At 45.7% G+C, this 19,889-nt stretch overlaps 1 protein-coding gene across 1 annotated transcript in view; it reads left to right on the top strand.

Moving 5' to 3' along the window:
- The first annotated feature begins 3,564 nt into the window (after positions 1-3,564).
- Positions 3,565-19,889, top strand: part of ST6GALNAC2 (ST6 N-acetylgalactosaminide alpha-2,6-sialyltransferase 2) — a 30,988-nt gene continuing 14,663 nt past the window's right edge. The window contains exon 1 of the mRNA XM_081851152.1: positions 3,565-4,060. Coding sequence (XP_081707278.1) covers positions 3,957-4,060 — 104 coding nt within the window. The 5' untranslated portion in view covers positions 3,565-3,956. The remainder of the gene's footprint in view (positions 4,061-19,889) is intronic.

The following is a 19,889-nucleotide window of genomic DNA, read 5'->3' as shown; positions in this document are numbered from 1 at the left end:
AACTTACTCATGCACAGACCCCTTGGCCTATTGTTCTGCATCCTAGGATGATGTGCCAGCCAGCCAGGTAAGCTGGGGAAAGGCCACCCATTTGTCCGGATGGCAACAGGGCAACTTCTTTGGATATGTAAATGGCTAGCTCAAGCTATTACCCAAACAAAGGAACTGGTTTAGCTGGTTTCCCCTTAAATAGATACAGGGTCACAGGTCTGGGAGGGATTCAGACTGACCCCTCAAACCTCAAACAGGAATCGCAATGTTTTCATTTTTTTGTGGAACCTGAACTGCCATTACTCTACTCTTGAAGATCCTTTTATGAGCTTTCAAGGAACCGCAGGTATCCAGCTTGAAAATCCCTGTCTTTCTTAAGCTATCTGCCCAGTTAAACAGCTTTCTGCAGTGCACCTCATATGCTAACAACAACAACAACAACAACAACAACAACAACAACATTTTTATTATTTGTACCCCACCCATCTGACTGAGTTGCCCCAGCCACTCTGGACAGCTTCCAACACACATAAAAACATAATAAAACATCAAATATTAAAAGCTTCCCTATACAGGGCTGCCTTCCGAAGTCTTCTAAAAGTTATATAGTTATTTATCGCCTTGACATCTGATGTGAGGGCGTTCCACAGGACAGGCGCCACTAGCAGGAAATGGACTGTTGTAGTTAGGATCATGGACAAGTCAATGCCTGGTTGAAGAACATTCTTGCCATATGCAAGAAATTGGATTAGATGTAGTGGGAGAAAGCAGCATTTGTTGAGTTTCTGTCCTTCATACAAAGTGTTCCTTCTGTATGGAAGAATGCTAACAGTGCTACACTGGGACACTGGGACACTGGCAGGCAGTGGCATTCATGAAGGCCCAAAAATGGGATTTCAGTTAGGTATGGAACCTGAACATGTCCTGTCACATACAAGCACTTTCTTTTACATCCCAGTAGCGTTGGTGGTTCATACAACACCAATGGATGGTCTGGATTCAGATCCTGCTCTGCTGTATTCTTTTTGGTGCCTGCTAAAAACATTATGGTTTAGACAAGCCTAACCAGATGTTTAGAAAGCTGATGTGAATTTTCTTTAGTTTCAGTCTATTGTTGTAATTTTTTTATGTTTTACATTATTGTATTTTATGTATTACATTATTGTAAAAAATGTTAGCGATAATTTTGTTGTTTTAGCCTTTTTTTGGAAAACCACTTTGAGGGGTCAAGCGACATATAATTTTCTACAATCAAGCGACATAAACAATGCCTCTTTCTCTCTCACACACACATGCATACACACCTCCTACATAACAACATCATTTAGTTTGATGGCTAATCCAGTCCTTTGTATTTTCAGAGCAAGTTTGTGTGACAACATCAATGTGGTAAGAAGCACAATTCTGCATCATGTCTGCAAATCTCTCCATTTCGACATAAGTGGGAGTAAATATGAAAGAAGCTAGTGGGAAGTTGAATACAGTGGTACCTCGGTTTAAAAACAGCCCCGTTTACGAACTATTCGGGTTACAAACTCTGCAAAGTGTCCCGGTTTGCGAACTTTACCTCGGTCTAAGAACGGAATCCGAACGGTGGAAGGGCACTGGTGGCGGGAGGCCTCATTAGGGAAAGCACGCTTCAGTTTAAGAACGGTTTCGGTTTAAGAACGGACTTCCAGAACGGATTAATTTTGTAAACCGAGGTACCACTCTATGGGAGGCTATTTTTGCTCACCTAACTCCACTGACAGGGATTTAGGAAGCTGCCAGGGTTTTCATTTGCAATTCCACACATAGGTTTTTAGGTTTGAATGTGTGTAATACAAAGTGTTATGTTGATTGTGAGCACATTAATAGGATGGCTGCACAGAGGCAGATTCAGACCTTGGCCGCACCATCATTGCACCTACTACAAGTCATTTCTTAATATTTATTTAGAGTTCAGCTGGTGATTATTTAGTGCATTGTTAGGACTCAAGCTTACCAGAAAGCAAATATCTTCTGAGTGCAAACCCTCCCCTTAAACCCCAGACGTGGGGGTTTGTTATTATCACTGTTATTTTTATTTATTGTATTTCTTGCCATTACCAGTAACCAGGGTGGTTACTTCTTCCAGGTCATGTGGCCAGCATGGCTAAGCTGCTTCTGGTGAACCAGAGCAGCACACGGAAACGCCGTTTACCTTCTCGCTGGAGTGGTACCTATTTATCTACTTGCACTTCGTGCTTTCGAACTGCTAGGTTGGCAGAAGCAGGAACCGAGCAATGGGAGCTCACTCTGTTGCGGGGATTCGAACTACCAACCTTCTGATCGGCAAGCCCTAGGCTCTGACTTCCCCCAAAGAATCCAGGGACTTCCTAGTTTCCTCTCACAGAGCTACAATACCCAGTACCCTTAGCAAACTACAGTTCTCAGGATGAGGAATGAGATTTAAATGTGCACTAAGTGTGCTTTGAAGGAATTCGTTCCGGAGATCCATTATTAACCTGAAACCGTTCTTAACCTGAAGCACCACTTTAGCTAATGGGGCCTCCCGCTGCCGCCGCGCTGCCGGAGCACAATTTCTGTTCTCATCCTGAAACAAAGTTCTTAACGTGAAGCACTATTTCTGGGTTAGCGGAGTCTGTAACCTGAAGCGTCTGTAACCTCAAGCATATGTCACCTGAGGTACCACTGTATTATATCATGGAGACACGCAAATTCTCGCGCATGCAAATTCATCAGGCCTTCATGGATTTGGGCCCCCTCCTCAGGTACAGCACCCCATGGAGAAGGCAAGACATACAAACTGCCCAAGACACACAAACTTTGCCCATTCTCTGTGCAAAGTTGGTCTTGGGGCCTTGGGAAATGCCCAACCTGGTCACCCTCTGGAGCTGGCCTTCGCCCAGTGAAGTTGCAAGGGGTGGGGGACAGGAGTCTGAATTCTTCAGGGCAGGGCAGAGGAGAGACAAATCTCCCTGGAAATTCAGTGAGGAGTACCTGCAATGGTTGGAGGGGACGGGACGTGGGTCTTTTCCATACATTCTTCAGAGAGGGTGGGCGGGTCTTTACTTAGCCTAGCAGCTCTTCCAGGGCTCTTCTGTTTACCCAACAACACAGCAGGAGTAACTCCGGATTTAGATTAGCGCTAACAACCCCGCCAACCCCGCCCGAAACCTCTCACATATCTGCTGCGAGGTTTTCGAAACGGGGGTGCGCACGCGCGCTTCCGTGGGTGCGTAAAAGCTCCTTGTTTCATCGGAAATAAGCGTTTATGAATTCCACCACCCTCTCCCTGCTCCCCCCCAAAAAGGGGGGGGCGGGAAAGAAAACAAAATAAACCACGTTCGTGGGTCAAGGCTAAAGAACGATCAACTTCCAAGCATGCTCCTTTCCTGCCCGAGTAAATGTTTAATCGCCCGCTGAGAATTAGTAGCTGTTTTAGGAGTAGGAACTCGCGACTCCCGTCGCCCCCTCCACCAGCGAGCGAGTCTAAACCAGTTAGGGAAGAAGTACCCTGTCTCTCTCTCCCCCCCCCCGCCCCGTTTTACACAGCCTCTCTCTCTCTCTGCTTAAGTTAGCTATCCTGGGAAGGTGCATTGGCAGCTATCAACAGATGGAAGGGCAGGGAGAGGGAGGAGACGCGAGAGAGAGAGAGAGAGAAGGAGGTCTTTATTACGCGCCGCTCAATACCCAAAGCCCTGGGGGACCTCTTCCAGCTGGGCTCAAGAGGGCCAAGTCAGGCAGGAGAGCAACTCGGGAACTTTTCAAAAGAGCTTGAAAGAGCCACTGTGGAGCCCCCCACTTCTTTCCCCCCTTTTGCTTTTTGAAAGCGAGGGCGGCATCGCTTGGGAAGCGAAGGTGGCTCTGATTTCATTTGGCAGCGCCCAGGATAGCGCGCATCGGGAGGCCAGCCTTTTTTGGAGGAAGGCTGCTTCTTCCTCCTCCTCCTGCTCCTGCTGGCTTGCTCCAAACTTGCCTGGATGGGGTCTGCCCGGTGTAAGAGGCTCTGCCTTTTGTTCCTGATAGGGACAACGTTCTCGGTCATCTTTTACGGGCACTACTACACCACGACGGATTCATCCAGGTAAGTCAGGAGGGCGGGGCGGGGCGCGGTGGTGATGGTGGTGGGGGAGAAATGTTCCCAAAAGCAGCGTTGCGGGAGAAAAACACAGCCCTGCCTAGCATGCTTTGGGAACAGCCGGTTGCTCAGAAATGAGGGGCATGCCTTGTGTGTTTGGGGGAAAGGCGCAATCCCCCCAAAAAATCAAAACCAGGGGAACCTGGCAATCGTGTTGGAAACAGAACAGGAAAGAGCGGCGTGCGCACCGCACTTTCCAAGCACATTCCAAGCGCGCTTTCTTTGCTCCCGAAAAAAAAAGAAAAGAAAGAATCATGGGAACTGTAGTTTACACCTCGCAGGGCGATAGTTCCCAATACCCTTAAACAAGCTGCAGTTCCCATTCTTCTTTGGGTTGGGGTGGGGAGAGAAATGTGCTTTTAAGGTATGGTGTGTGTACCCAGCCTCGGAATCGAAGACTCTTGCTCAATATTCTTTTGTTTGCGTGTGGTTTATTTTGATCCGATGGGGTTGCGACCCAAACCGCAGCTGTATCTAAAAACATCGTGCAAGTTCGTTTATTTTTAAAGCGAGAGGGAGTTTTAAACCTGGAAGAACCTCAAAGCTTGATTTCGGAGATGTGACTGCACATGTTGCTTTACAATGGAACACACGCCCTCCGAGGCGCGGGCAGATATGTGTGCAGAAAGAAAGCCCACAGCGACAACGCTACCTCTCCTGGAGAGCGAGGAAGGGCAGGCAAGGGTTGGGAGAGAAGAAGGGTATTGTACTCCCAGCTCCCAAAAGGCTAGGAATAAAAAGCAGGCCAGGCATGCTAATTAAGTTCAGCGGAGTGAGTAATGCATGGGAAGCAGAGAGCTGAGGCTTCCAGACGCCTGTGCATTCAAGAGTTCCTAGCCATAAGGGCACATTCCCACACAGTGGGGCCAGGAAGACCAAGCAGGCGAATGCAGGGTTCTTAAGAGGGTGCCACTAGGTGGCTTCAGGTTTGAAGATGGCGTGCTGTGCATGGTTGCAGCGTGGCTTGTCTTGTTTGTTGACATGCAGGGTGCTGTTGTCCCCCCCCACACACACACGGACAAGAGAGCAAAGTGCAGCTCAGATTTTGCTCTTCATTTAGCTGCTATGTCCCGTGATGAGTTGCAGATCCCAGGGAACATGTACTGCCCTTACCTTTGCTTAGGAGCCTTCCTCCTCTGCTCCTGGCAGACTAAAGCCCTGCATTTCTAAGCCGATGAAGTTGTGTAATCTATGCTAAGAGCAGCGGTGTGAAAGTTGGAATAGACACGTACAGAGGGCTGGAACGATGTTACAGCAGCCTTTATCAAGCTGGCGCCCTGCAGATGTTTTGGACCATAACTCTCCTCAGGCCCAGCCAGCTGGTGGGAGTTGTGGTTCAGAGCGTCTTCCTGGCGCCAGCTTGACGAAGCCTATGTTGTGAAGTGGCTGCAAGATGGTTCACCCACATTAAGTTCACTAAGCTTAAAGGACTTGCCCTACAGCTCATGGGCTCCTACAGATGTCATCTGCTTTCATTACGGCTGAAGAGTTGGATGAGGGGCTCAGAAGGGATGATTCTCTCGGAACAGGTTGGGAGCCAAAACTTAGATCCCAGATAACCGAAACCATTTGGCAAGCATCATGTTCAATGTACTGCTAAGTCGCAGAACAACTTTTGCTTGCACAGTAGCCAGGCATGATGGCTCAGTTGATGGAGCACGAGACTCTTAATTTCAGGATCATGGGTTTGAGCCCATGTTGGGTGAGAGATTCCTGCACTGCAGGGGGTTGGACTAGATGACCCTCGTGATCCCTTCCAACTCTATGAGTCTATGGACTGGGCTGCCCCCCCCCATTCCCGTTCCATCTAAATATGTTGTGGGGTTTCCTCCAATCCTCCAGAGCAGATTGGGAGATGGCATGGTGTGCACAGGGGGAGGAGGGGAGGGAAAGTCCCATCTTCCAATGAGGAAAAGTCATTCTGCTCACAAACTTGTTATCTCAAGAACTTGAAAGGCATTCCATATCCAAGCTACGTATGGTTTAAGAGCTCTCTCTGCCCCCCTCCTCCTCCTCAGTTTTTCTGCTATGGCCTAACCTTCTCAGCATGACTAAATTCACAGTGAAATGGACACATTTGTCTTTGTTGTAAAACAGAAAAGTTCTAAATTATAGGATTGCCATACGTCCAGATTTGGCCAGATATATCCAGAATACTGCAGTCAGCAGCATTGTCAAAGCGGAAATCGGCACAGACGTACTGGAAAATCCGGACATACGGCAGCCGATGTCGGCAGTGCCTTTTAAAAATAAAAATAGCTCAAAAACGGCATTTTTTAAAAAAGCAATTTTGCCCCAAAAGCTCAACCACTTTGGGCAAAACTTAAACAAGCTCAACAACTGTCTGGATTTTCACGGTTTGAAATATGGCAACCCTAAAGTTAGAGTTTGTGGGCAATTCTTTACTGTTCATGTCCTTCAGGGCAGCTCCTTGGAGTTTAGGAGGCATAATGGCCCAGCCTGTTTCCCAACCTCTTCCTTTCAATTGAGCAAACAACACATTCTGTCAGGTCTGTGAGGGTCGAATCTCTGATATCTCTTATCCAACCTCCCCTCCCCACCACCCCACAACAATTCCAGTTGAAAGATGGATGACAATTGCCCCAGCATTTTCCAGAATGATAGGAGGTAATAACGTGTCCTATTTTTATTGAGATGGAAAGTTCAGTTTTTCATCTCAACTCGCTTATCAGAACTTTCCATTTCCCACACCATTGCCCTGCTGGTATACGTATAGTCTAGTTGCAAAATAAACATTTGGGTCTCATTCCTTCTTTTCCCCTCTCTTTCTTTTTATACATCAAAGTGACTTCCTCCTCACTGCATGTTTTCAGAGGGGCAGGATCTGGTAAATCTGCACCAGAGTTTTTCCTTACGAAGAAAGCAAATGGCAAGGAGCACAAGAGCAGTGGACTTGTAATCTGGTGAACCGGGTTCGCGTCTCCGCTCCTCCACATGCAGCTGCTGGGTGACCTTGGCCCAGTCACACTTCTCTGAAGTCTCTCAGCCCCACTCACCTCACAGAGTGTTTGTTGTGAGGGAGGAAGGGAAAAGAGATTGTTAGCCGCTTTGAGACTTCTTAGGGCAGTGATAAAGTGGGATATCAAATCCAAATTGACCCCCATTTCTAGGCCAACTAAGGGCGAGCTAAATGCTTCTAATGAAAACTAGAGCACAGGGAAACACAGCCTTTGGAGGCTGGGATTTGTATCAGATGAGCTGTGGAGGGGAAGGTCCCTTTCTCTGCTCCAGCCTCTAGCTGGTGTTCACCTGTAGAGTTAATAATAATAATAATAATAAATTTTATTTATACCCCGCCCTCCTCAGCCAAGACCGGGCTCAGGGTGGCTAACACCAAATATAAAAACAATTGACTGAAATACAGCTTAAAAAACAAGACTAAAATACATTAAAACATTAAAATACAGCCTCATAGAGTTACATGCACATTTGCCTGTATATGGAACCTCACAGGCGTCTCTTCTCATCCTAAAATTATATGAGTCCATGAGAAAGAAGCTGGTGGATGGGATGAGAGAGATATACTATTTTCAGCAGTGAAATGGCCGGTGCGGAAAGGATTAAGCAGCCTCCTGTAATGGTTCTAAGGGGTTGCTCGTGTGTAAGCAGATGCCTATCTCCCTGGCTGGGTGCAAACACCTGGCTGGGCTGCCAAAGTGAACCTCCTCTGTCCGGACAGCCACTCACCCGTGGCTGACTCAATCGCTGGCAGAATCCGTCAGTGGGCGTTTCTTAAACTTCTTCCAGCAAAGAAGCTCTTTGACGCCTAGTCTCCGCCTACCCTCTCTGCGCGAAAGCCTTCTGCGCAGGGAGGGCGTGGGCAACGGAGGACCTCTGCTCTCCCCGCTGGTCCCCGGCAAGGAGTCATGGGACCGCCTCGCCACTTCCCCCACCTGCCCCCCTTCTCCACTGGTGCTACGCTGATTCTCTTCCCCAGAAGATGGGCTGCTTCTTCTGATCCCTGGACGCTCTCTGGAATCCCTCTGGCTTTTGCACTCTCCCTCCAGTACTGATGGCAGTTCCCTGACACCTCCCCCCCCCCCCCAGTTATTTGTCAGAAAGAAAGATTTATTACACACATTTGTCTGTAACGTCTACTGTGCTCCTAATAACAATAAATTGTAGGTGGAAGCTCCTTTCTCTGGATAAAGCAATGCCTTCAGAGGCACAAGGCCTTAGGGGAGAAGACCGGAGGAAATAAAGACTTCCTTTGAGGATGCTTCGTAACAGCCATCTTGCTCCCTTGTAGACCTAGCTAACATTCTACTTAACCAAAAATAACACTTGCTGTGCTTTTGGACAATGATAATTTTCCCCAGACACTGGGTCATATTTGAGGAACTGTGTAAGAGCTGCGCCAGATTTAGGGTGGTTTGGGTGTCTTCCCTGCACAAGGTGCTGAACCAAAGGGGAGCAAAATAATAATAACAATAACAATAATGATAACAATAACAATAACAATAACAATAATAATAATAATAAACCTATATTAATACGGGAACCTACTGAGAAGATCCATATAAATGCAACTGTACCAAAAGGAATTATTGTGAAAATAAGAAATATTAAAGTAGGGGGCAAATTTTGTCCTTGCTCAGGGCACCAAGTTATCAAAGTCCACCCCTAGCGACAGCTGCCCTCATCACTCAGCCATTCCTGGGACTATGCTCTAGAAGCTGAAATCGGGTCAGTTCCTTTGAATATCTGCTAAATAAGACCACCGTTTTTTGCTGTGTTTCCTGATGCTGACCTTGGACAAACTTGGTTCACAAACTTGGTTCCCAGACTTGGGTCTCCAGCTGTTTTTGGACTACAACTCCCATCATTCCTAGCTGGCAGGACCTCTGGTCAGGGATGATGGAAATTGTAGTCCAAAAGCGGCTGGAGACCCAAGTTTGGGGAACCTTGGTCTAAATTGAGCACCACAACATTTGGCAAGGAGCCTATCTGTGGCTGCCCCCCAAAAGATCTCAAAACACAGCTCAAAACCAACTGATTTAGATGTCTCTAGCTTCTACTTCTTCCTTTTATTTGCTGATTCCAGTCCTTGCAGGATTCCCTGCTCTGCATACAGATCACCCAGTATCTCCACAGACAGTGCCTAGAAATCAGGATTTCTAGGTTCCTTGCCTGATACATTTAATTAGACTACTATTCCTAACCCTCCCTAGGTCTAACATGCGGCTCCTAATCCTGTTTTCTTCTGTCAGACCAAAAAAAATGACTGTTGTTGGCGCAAGTCTTTCACACAAATGACCCCGGCCGAGACCTGCCCTTATTGCTTTGTAATTCAAGGAACTATGGTAACTGTGAAGTGCCACTGAGGTAACCACAACAAAACTTCAATTGCCCTACACATTAGCCACTTATTCAGAGTTTTGCAATTGAGTCAATTGCGTGCTTTTAACAAGTTTACTGATTAAAACGGAATTACATGTTGTCATAATAAAAGTAGAATGTGGAGGGTAATTGAGGCAATAGTTTTAACGCAAATAATTTATTTCTGGTAAAAATCAACGTTGAATCTGACCTCAAGGCAATGCACTTGGTCGGGGAAGATTTATATCAAATTGGATGGAGATGCCAGAAGGCTGCGAGCTTTTAGCATATGGTGATTAATATGCTTAAAGATGCATTTCAGATGGACACTTTGCTTTGTTCATTTAATTATGTAAAATATAGCACCCTAATGACCTAACCAAGTGCGGGTATGATGCATTCCTATGATGGTCATGATAGGATATGCTAAAAACTAAGGGGGAAGTGCAAGACCAAGTAAAACAGACCTGATAAGGAAGTTATAGGAGCAGGTTGGGATTATAAAATGAACAACCATGTTGAGAAAGCAAGAAAACTAAGGAATGTTTAAGTTGTTGAAGTCCAGTGTGTGTGTGTGTGTAGTTACAGATTAAGGACCATGGGGTTGATTTGATGATGTAGCTGCTCCATAAGAATTTAAGAAATTAATTAAATCAATTTAATTAATCTATAATCTGGAAGTCAAGCAATATAATAGCTTTACCTTTCTTACCCTTGTAATAATAAATGCATTAATGCAGTGGATTTGTATCTCATTTTCTAAATGTGAAAATGCTGTTGCTGTTTTTAATTTTAAGAAAACAGATGTAGGTTAGCTATAACAATACCCACACCAGTAGACATTCTTTCCTGGCGACGGCTCGAGGGAAAATCTGATTGATGCTTTTGCTCTCTTTGGGTTTGACGTCCGAAAGAAGCTTGCAGGGGAGGTGATGGGGAAGAAAGACATGTCTGAGTGAGACAGATTTGTTAGAAGTCATTTTCGCAAGGCTAAATCCAAATACATGTTTCCATAAGTTGTATAGACTTCTGCTGCAGGTCCCTTTAGCCCAGGGGTGAACAGCTCTGAGAACCACATTGGCAACATACGATATCCAGGTGCCGGCATCTAATTTGTATATTTGAGCTAATTGTAATTAACAGGTTTTGCACATCATTTGCATAAAGCCGGTGCCTGCCAAGTTGTAACAGATGGACATATTGCGTTTATTTTTGTGATATCTGAAATCATTAACTCCAAATGTGAACGTCTCCTCCGCTTAGTGCCGGAGACAATTCTTGTAGCCTTGTCACTACTTTGGGTGACCTTTCGCATTCATGAGCTAGAATAGGCAAACCATAGGTTTAGACTGGGACACTCAGGATAGCTATTTCCAGGCTCAGTGTAGCAGACCCTCCAAGTTTCCCTATTTTCCAGAGACAGTCCCAGATTTACAGACGTCATCCTGGTTTCTGATTTGATCCCAGAATGTCCCTTTTTTCCTTTGGATGTCCCTATTTTCATTGGAGAAATGTTGGCGGGTATGGAGTTATCCAACCCCTGAGCTATCTGAAGGCAGCTCTGTATGGAGAAGTTCTTTAATGTTTAATGTTTTATTATGTTTTTATATATGTTGGAAGCCGCCCAGAGTGGCTGGGGCAACCCAGTCAGATGAGCTGTGTATAAATAGAATAATAATAATAATAATAATAATAATAATAATAGAATAGTAAAAGTAAAGGGACCTATGACCATTAGGTCCAGTTGCAGATGACTCTGGGGTTGCGGCACTCATCTCGCTTTACTGGCCGAGGGAGCCGGCGTATAGCTTCTGCGTCATTTGGCCAGCATGACTGGCGAAACCAGAGCAGTGAATGGAAACACCATTTACCTTCCCGCCGGAGCGGTACCTATTTATCTACTTGCACTTTGATGGGCTTTCGAACTGCTAGGTTGGCAGGAGCAGGGACCGAGCAATGGAAGCTTACCCTGTCATGGGGATTCGAACCGCCCACCTTCTGATCGGCAAGCCCTAGGCTCTATCGTTTAGACCACAGCGCCACCCACGTCGCTTAAATAATAGAATAGGTTGGCCACCCCTGGTCTAGGCATGTAAGAAAGATGTCCAAAAGAGCTGCCTACCATGCAGCAGTGAAAGACATGGGAGTCCTAGAAGAAAAGGTTGCATACGTACGAAGCCACTGTTTTTAGAAATCATTGGGTAAACCACTCAGAATATCCTACTCCTCCAGGCTTCATAAGCAAACTCGTAACTCTTATGCTGATGTTTCTGCCTCCTGCATGAGGTTCCCTTCTTAATGTTTCTCCTTTCTGTCCCCACCAGTAGCTTAGGCAGAGCCTCACATTTGCCCCTGTTGCCATTGTTTGCACTGGCTGTATGAATAATCCTTTCACAAGCAGAACAGTAGCAGAACAATAACCAGACATTCAAAGAAATACATATGTTGCAAAACACATAAGTGTGCGGGTTGAGAAGGGTTGTGCATACCAGTTATTGAGGATTCAAATGTTCATCCGAACAGCTCGAGGTAACATATACCGTAAGTTTCTCCCCTTCCTCATTTTATCCTCACAACAGCCCTGTGAGGTAGGTTAGGCCAAGAGAAAGCTACTGGCCCAAGGTCACTTTAGTGAGCTTTAGGGTTGAGTGATTTGAACCCAGATTCTGGACTTGTACTCCAGAGCAAAAACAAACAGGGCTGCTCCAGTTCACAGATAAGTTTTTCAAAGTTTTGCTTTGAAAAAGTCTCCGGTCTATATTTCTGAGCATGTGGAGACTGATTCCTCTGAGGGGGGATGTTTTGGAATCCATTCCAATAATTGCAGTTCAAGGGGTTGACCTTCTGGCCAGGACCAGTCTGAAGGAGCAGAAAGAGAGACAAGGAAACCTTTGTGACACCCAAATGGTGATTTTCACACAGAGGAGCGAGCAGATCGTGTTTCTTCAGTTCTGCATGTGCGTAGCCTGTGGCAGACATCCCCCTGAAGCCTGTTGTGAGAAAGGTTCTTGGTGGCCTTCCTGGAAAGGCTTGTTGTGCAAAGGGCAGGAGTCCTTTCATTAAGGCCAAGCCACAGACCTGTCCATCTAGCTAGACGGGGTTGTAAATCCATCAAGCCCCATTGACTTCAGTTGTGGGGGGGAAATGGCTTGAATTCTTAATGCCTATGCACCCAGGTCATCAGAGGAAGTCTGTTTCACCTGCAGGAAAAGTACAGTGGCTGTATGTCCAAAAGAAATGACCTTCACTGGGTTGGCACCTGGATGCCAACAGTTTATTATTTTCGGTGCCAGGTTCCAACTTTATTATTTACCCAAAACACACACACACACACACTGGTGGGATAGTTTTATTCCTCTTCATTTTATTGCATTATTTATTTTTGTAATTCTACGTTTCTTTTTATATACAGCCCTAAAATCCATTTTTGGAGAAGGGGCAGCTGAGGGATAGCTCAATTGGCAAAACACAAGACTGTTAATCTTAGGGTTGTGGGTTCGAGTCCCGCACCAGGTGGAAGATTTCTGCATTGCAGGGGTTGGACTAGATGATCGTTGTGGTCCCTTGAAATTATTTTGCCATGCTCCTCAATGCCTGATGGTTGTGGGAGCTCTGGTCTACACAAACACCTACACACAGAGAGCCAATCCATTCATTTTGCCGGAGGGAGAAAATCTGTGCTTCCATTCTTTGTACATGGAGGTTGGCTGTCTCTGTTGCAATGAACACGGCAGTCTGTGCTTGGAGCTTCATTTGCACATTGCAGTGGATGTGGCAGCTCCAGATTACTGCAAGGGAGTACATGCCTGTCTTTCAGTTGTGCCCATGTTTAGTTTTGATGGGCTCTGTTAAAGAGGAAGCAGGTGTTAACTAGGCAGAGCCACATTAAAACTCAACCCTAAAGCCAGTTCAGGTTTGGGGCGACGCCTTGCAGAAAGTTCAAGCCAGGATGGCGAGTATACTATCGGCAAGAGCTCATATTTCAGTAAATGCCTCTTCAACAACATGTGCCTTGTCTAATCCACAATAAAGCATTTTTCGTAGATACACGATGGTGATATTGATTTCCCCACCCACCTGAACTTGGGCAGGCTGCTGTGAGAGTTGCTTTGAAGTCAACCTTCTGTTTCTCAATGAATGGACCTCTTTCTTCTTCTTCCAAGATGACCCACCAAGCATGTAGGGAGGTGGAGCTGTTGACTGAGAAGGGCTTAGCCAAGTTGCCTGACCTCAGGTTTACCAGTGGCTGGGTAAGATCCAAGACAAAACAGGCATCTGGAAAAGAAGAAGTAGGAACAAAATAGCTAGGGGTTGTGAGGCTGCAACCCACGTTTATTTGAGTAGGGATGGGGGAGAAGTTGATACGAATGACCCAAGTCACACTTCCTGCACTAATAAGATACCCTTCAGAATTCTCACTTCCCCAAATTTTGTGCTGCAGTTATCCAATGAAAAAGTGTGCACAACTATATGGAAATAGTATGCAAAGCAACATAGTTGGGGAAATTCCTTGCAAAAACGATATTGGACAAAACTGCACAAAGATCGAAAGAAATGTGTGTGTGAACTGTGAATCTTCATGTGGACTTTTTCAAGGGAAAATGGCAAATGGATGTGAAAATGGAATGAACTGAACTTATGTTTGGGAAAAATGAGAATCTGAAACTGACAGATTTGTCTGTCCTTCTGAATAAGAAGTGTCAGTTGTTATTGTCTATGTTTGTACAGTACTTTAACTGAGTTAGACTGGGAGACCCATGTCTCAGAAACAATTTTATAATAATATTTATGTAGAGTTTCAGGTTGTATACACACCATACATTTAAAGCACCGTCCCTGCCCCTTAAAAAAAATGTACTGGGAACTGTAGTTTATCTCTCACAGTGCTGCATTTTCCAGTAACCTTTAAATCGATGGTGTGTATGCAGGCTCAAAATGCTTCCTGTTCATTCATTGTACTTTTTACAATAACTCTGTAACTACTTGCTCCTTCTTTAAGTACAGTAAAATAATGGTTTTCACATGCAGATATGCTGATTTGTCCAGACCTACGGCATGATCCAGTGATACTTGAACACATTTGACAATCAATTTGTTTCACTATAGGAGTGAAGCACATGCTTACCGTAAATCTCACCAACCTAGAGGTGAAAACAAATCCTAGTTTGGTGTAGTGGTTAAGAGAGGTAGACTCGTAATCTGGGGAACCGGGTTCGCGTCTCCGCTCCTCCACATGCAGCTGCTGGGTGACCTTGGGCCAGTCACACTTCTCTGAAGTCTCTCAGCCCCACTCACCTCACAGAGTGTTTGTTGTGGGGGAGGAAGGGAAAGGAGAATGTTAGCCGCTTTGAGACTCCTTAGCGTAGTGATAAAGCGGGATATCAAATCCAAACTCCTCTTCTTCTTCTTCTCCTCCTCCTCCTCCTCCTCCTCCTTCTTCTTTGCATGCTTACTCAGCAGAAAGGCCTACTGCATTCAATGGGACTTTCTCCCAGGTAAGTGTGCAAGGATTGCTACCTTAAATATGCAAACAACAACAACAATGAAGGTTCCTGTGACACTTTAAAGATTAAAAAATTAGCATGAACTTGTGTGGACTAGAGGCCACATCATCAGATGCAGGAATGGTAATATTAATCTTAAATTGCAGGTATGTATACACATGCAAGGGGACGCAGGTGGCGCTGTGGTCTAAACCACAGAGCCTCTTGGGCTTGCCAATCAGAAGGTCAGCAGTTTAAAAGCACGTCAAAGTGCAAGTAGATAAATAGGTACCGCTCCAGTGGGAAGGTAAACAGCGTTTCCGTGTGCTGCTCTGGCTCGCCAGAAGCGACTTAGTCATGCTGGCCACGTGATCCGGAAGCTGTCTGCAGACAAACGTGGGACTTTGACCACTAAAACGAGATGAGCACTGCAACTGGACTTAACTGTCAGGGGTCCTTTTTATACACATGCAAAGTACATAGACATTAGAAGCAATGAGATGCAACAAGTACAGATAACTCCCAAGAGACTGTGATCTACTCCCAGTATAAAAAAGGCAGTGTTCTACCCATTGCCATTGCCTAGAGTTGTTGAGCTTATTTTGGGGGGAGCGCCCAAAGTTGTTGAGCTATTTTTTTGGGGGGGGAGTGCCCAAAATTGTTGAGCTTCTTTTAGAGGGGAGTGCTCAGAGTTGTCATTGCCCAATTTATTTAATCCCGCGATCGACCTGCAGTGCCCCGGCGATCAACCGGTTGGACATGCCTGAATTACAGTTGCTCAAAACAAGCTCAAGTGCTTCTTTACAGGAAGCAGTGACAGATACAATCAACTTGGCAAAACTGAGTTATGCTGTTGTAGGAAAGGAAGCCATTGTCTTTTTTCCGGCCAAGATTCCTTGCTCAGTAAGTAATACAGCATCTCATACTGGTGCCTCCTTTTGAAATCATTCAAGTAGAATTCCTTTGAAATTCTCATGGACACCTCTAGATCAGTAGCATGCTTGCTTTAAATAATAATAATGATAATAATCCTTCATCTGACCACTATCATTTGGAAGAAAATCCAGTTTCAGGTCCTCAGTGTGGAATGTACTGCATGTTTGATTGAGGTCAGTCCTGCACTGATTTCTCCTGCAAATTGTTAATCTTATGGCTGATACTTCAGCAACCCAAATGCATGTTTACTGCCAACAGCACCTTCGGGAGCAAATAGCAGCCAGGGAAGGGGCATTTTCCAGCAGAAAAAAGGAATCTGATCCAGAAGCATGTTCCAGATTGGGCCCTGTGATTGATTTTATTTCAGAATAAAGTTAATCAGATTAAAACAAAAAATTCCTTCCAGGTTAGTTCTAGGTATGAGCTTTCGTGTGCATGCACACTTCTTCAGATACACACGAAAGCTCATACCTAGAACTAACTTAGTTGGTCTTTAAGGTGCTACTGGAAGGAATTTTTTGTTTTGACTATGGCAGACCAACACGGCTACCTATCTGTTAGTCAGATTAATAATAGTCAGGATCTTCCTGCATGGGGCAGGGATCCTGAAGCTGTTTTCTTATCCACAATAAATTTAACTGGGCTCTTTGGCTGGATCAACCCTTTGGATTTCCCAAATATACTTTGTGCTCCTTGTTTCCCCGATAGTGGAAGACGTTCACAGCCTCTGCTTTTAACGGGGTCTCCTTGCTTTCCAAGGAGAGAAGGCTGGAGAGTTGTTCCATTCGCTTTCCAAAGAACGTGGACTGGAAAACTTGCGTCTTTTGTAATAATCCCTTTATGTAAAAATGTACTGGTTGAGCAATTATTGCAAGGCAAAGAAGCAACACACGGTCAGGCTGTGTTAGGTTTGCAGCAACAATAGTCCTTAAATAGTAACAAACAGTAACGTTCAGAAATGCAAATATGGTTGCTCTAGAGAACGCTGAGGTAACCATAGCAGATTTAAAATAAACAGCGGGGGCTGATGCCCATTGAGAGTGGCAGGGAGACCAACAGTGGGCATGCAACCGCAGCCCTTGGGAGACAGGGGGAGACAGGTAATTCTAGTTTTGTCCCCATCCTCAAGGGCAACACTGAGACTAAGACTGTGTACACACGACACTCTTAAAGCACATTCTTCCCCTCAAAGAATTATGGGTAGTGTAGTTTACCCCTCACAGAATTACAATTCATAGCAACCCTTAGCAAACCACAGTGCCCATAATTCTTTGAGGGAAAGAATGCGCTTTGAATGTATGTACACAACCTAAGGAGGAGGAGGGTTACAAGCAATGCCACCAGGGGTATGGGTTGAGGGACTGACGGAGGGGAGACTGAGGTTGGTGGGGTGGTCTCCACAGCAAAACAAAACAAAAGCATTTCTTGCAGCAGCTCTCCCTGCCTCCTCATCCCATTCAACCTGCTCCTATCCTGCAGGTTGATACCAGCTGACCATCAAAGTCAGCGTCGGTTCCAGGTTTGGGGGGACATCTCTTCCTCACTGCTGCCTCCATTTGCTTGCCCTCTTTCTCTGGGCTGCAGCCTCACACCACCCCAAAGGACAGCATGCTGCTCTGTCTCCTCACTCGAGTCACCACTTGCATTGTCAAAGGGGGTAAGGGGAGGAGAAGTGGGGCCAAGGGGCTCCAGAGATTGGAAGTGGGGGCCCTGCAGAAGAGTTGTGATCCCTGGCACCAACACTGATAAGATCGTAAGAGCCCCCCTGCTGGATCAGGCCCATGGCCCTTCTAGTCCGCCATCTTGTTTTCACTGTGGTCAACCAGAGGCCTATGGAAAACCACAGGCAGGACCTGAGTGCATTAGTACTCTCCCAATCGGTGATTTGCAGATATTGGGAAGCATGAATAGGGTTGGTATTCAGCAACTGGTGTTTGGAGGCATATTGCCTCTGACAGTGGAGAAGGGAACATAGCCATCATGGCTAGTAGCCCTCAGCAGACATCCTCCATGATCCAAATGGCTGAGGTGATCTGCTGCACTGATCTGAGCCATAAATTCACACCTGTTGTTACTGGCCCAGAGCCACAAAGGAGGCTTTGGATACTTAATACCAATATTAAGCAGCTGGACATAAAAATCCACACTCCTTGGAGTTTGGTATTCTACTGAAGGCAAAGTATGGGAACTCAGATCCAGAGGAGCAGATCTGCATGCAAAATCCCTAGATCCAGCACCTGGCCAGGCATTGTGCAGGTGTTGTGTTCCTTTGCCACAGATGCAATGCCAGGCAGAGGATGAGAGTTGCCAACTCACATCTCCCATGTGCGGATTGTGTGTGGCGAAGTCTAAGCACTGTTCCAATCTAAGCTGACAGCGTTAATCATCTCTTTGATGGGGAGAAGGAGGGGGATCATCCTGCAAAGCCTCCGGCAGGCAGCCTGCTGTTGTGCAGGAATGTCCCTGAATCAGGGCCAGCATGTCTCATTTGTCTCTGGCCCGCTAAGCCTTGTAGGAACAGGAAGAAGTCTGGCTTGCCATTCAAGACAACAACGTTCCTGCCTTGCCTAATAATATGAGGCAGTTGGGCAGCGCAGAGAAGTTTGATTAGATGTAGGTTTGCCACGCATCTTTCTTATAACATTTGTTTATTCATTGATTCATTCGTTACACAGATACTCTGCCTTACTACCAGGGAGTTCAAGGCAGCATTTCTGATTCTCTCCCCATTTTATCCTCATCCCTTCCTTTTTTATCCTCTCAGTAGCCCAGTGTGCTTCATTGCTTTAGTGGGTTTTAGAGCCATAGAGAGGCACTCTAACCACCTCACCTCTGCAAAAGGCATGGTTGAGAAACAGCCCTGCGCCAAGCAAGAGATTGCCAAATCACACCGGTTCAAGCTAAGAAAATGTGGATGGGCCGGTTTCAGTTTTACCACAAGACTCTGGCGTTGCAAGTTTCTGCATCTTGTTGGAACGTGTCCTTATACCCTTGCTCCCCCCGCCCCGCCCCCCAAATGCCTTTTGCTCCTTCTTTGTGGATCCTTTTACCAACTCAGGCCAAGTTTGAACAAACTGGGATTCCTACAAGCACTGGGAAGTCCAGTAGAGAAGGTTGTGTTGTTGTTTTTTTAATGTGCCTATTACATACGCTTCAGGTTACAGACTCCGCTAACCCAGAAATAGTGCTTCAGGTTAAGAACTTTGCTTCAGGATGAGAACAGAAATCATGCTCCAGCAGCATGACAGCAGCAGGAGGCCCCATTAGCTAAAGTGGTGCTTCAGGTTAAGAATGGACCTCCGGAACGAATTAAGTACTTAACCCAAGGTATCACTGTACTTGAACTCCACATTCTCCATGCTTGTTTCTACTTCACCTGCAATGTAAAAACAAGGAAACCAGCACTGGTGTTCTGAGATCTAAATTCATTGTATAGTTAAGGTGTTGTGCAAAAACTGGGGGGAGGGGGAGGAATTGCTTCATGCTGCCATGCTTTATGGTGGAACACGTTATTCCTCAGCATCTAAATTATGAGTTAATTCAGGAGTTTTGCTAAACACTGACAGCTACATACCTCAGAGCTAAAGTCACACAAAGTTTGCAAGATCTAAGAACTGAGCTATGTGGCAGCTCAGATTGAGGGCCTCTCCAGACTGGTGTTCTTGCAGGCACACTTTGCAACGTGTCCTTGACACAATAATAAGTGCATTAGTGGTGGATTTATCCTGCTTGAGTTTGTTCTGCAATGCTTCCCCAGTGCTATCATAGAACTCAAAGGGACCCTGAGGGTCATCTAGCCCAACCCTCTGCTTTTCAGCAATCTCTACAAAATGGTTCCCCATCCAATTTGAAACCCATATTGGACCCTGCTTAGCTTTGCAAATGTGCTAGCAGTTTTATTGCTGCTCCACTAGGGGGTGGTCATTGCTGTCTGTAGGGGCTACGGTAGAACAAACCTAGGACAAAAATAATCCAGAACATAATCCAGAACAAATAATCCATAACAAAAGGTTATG

Source organism: Podarcis erhardii (assembly GCF_964252035.2).
Source record: "Podarcis erhardii genome assembly, chromosome: 2".
Classification (NCBI taxonomy): Eukaryota; Metazoa; Chordata; class Lepidosauria; order Squamata; family Lacertidae; genus Podarcis; species Podarcis erhardii.
The sequence above is the reverse complement of the archived record's forward strand: the minus strand, read 5'-3'. Positions and strand labels throughout refer to the sequence as shown.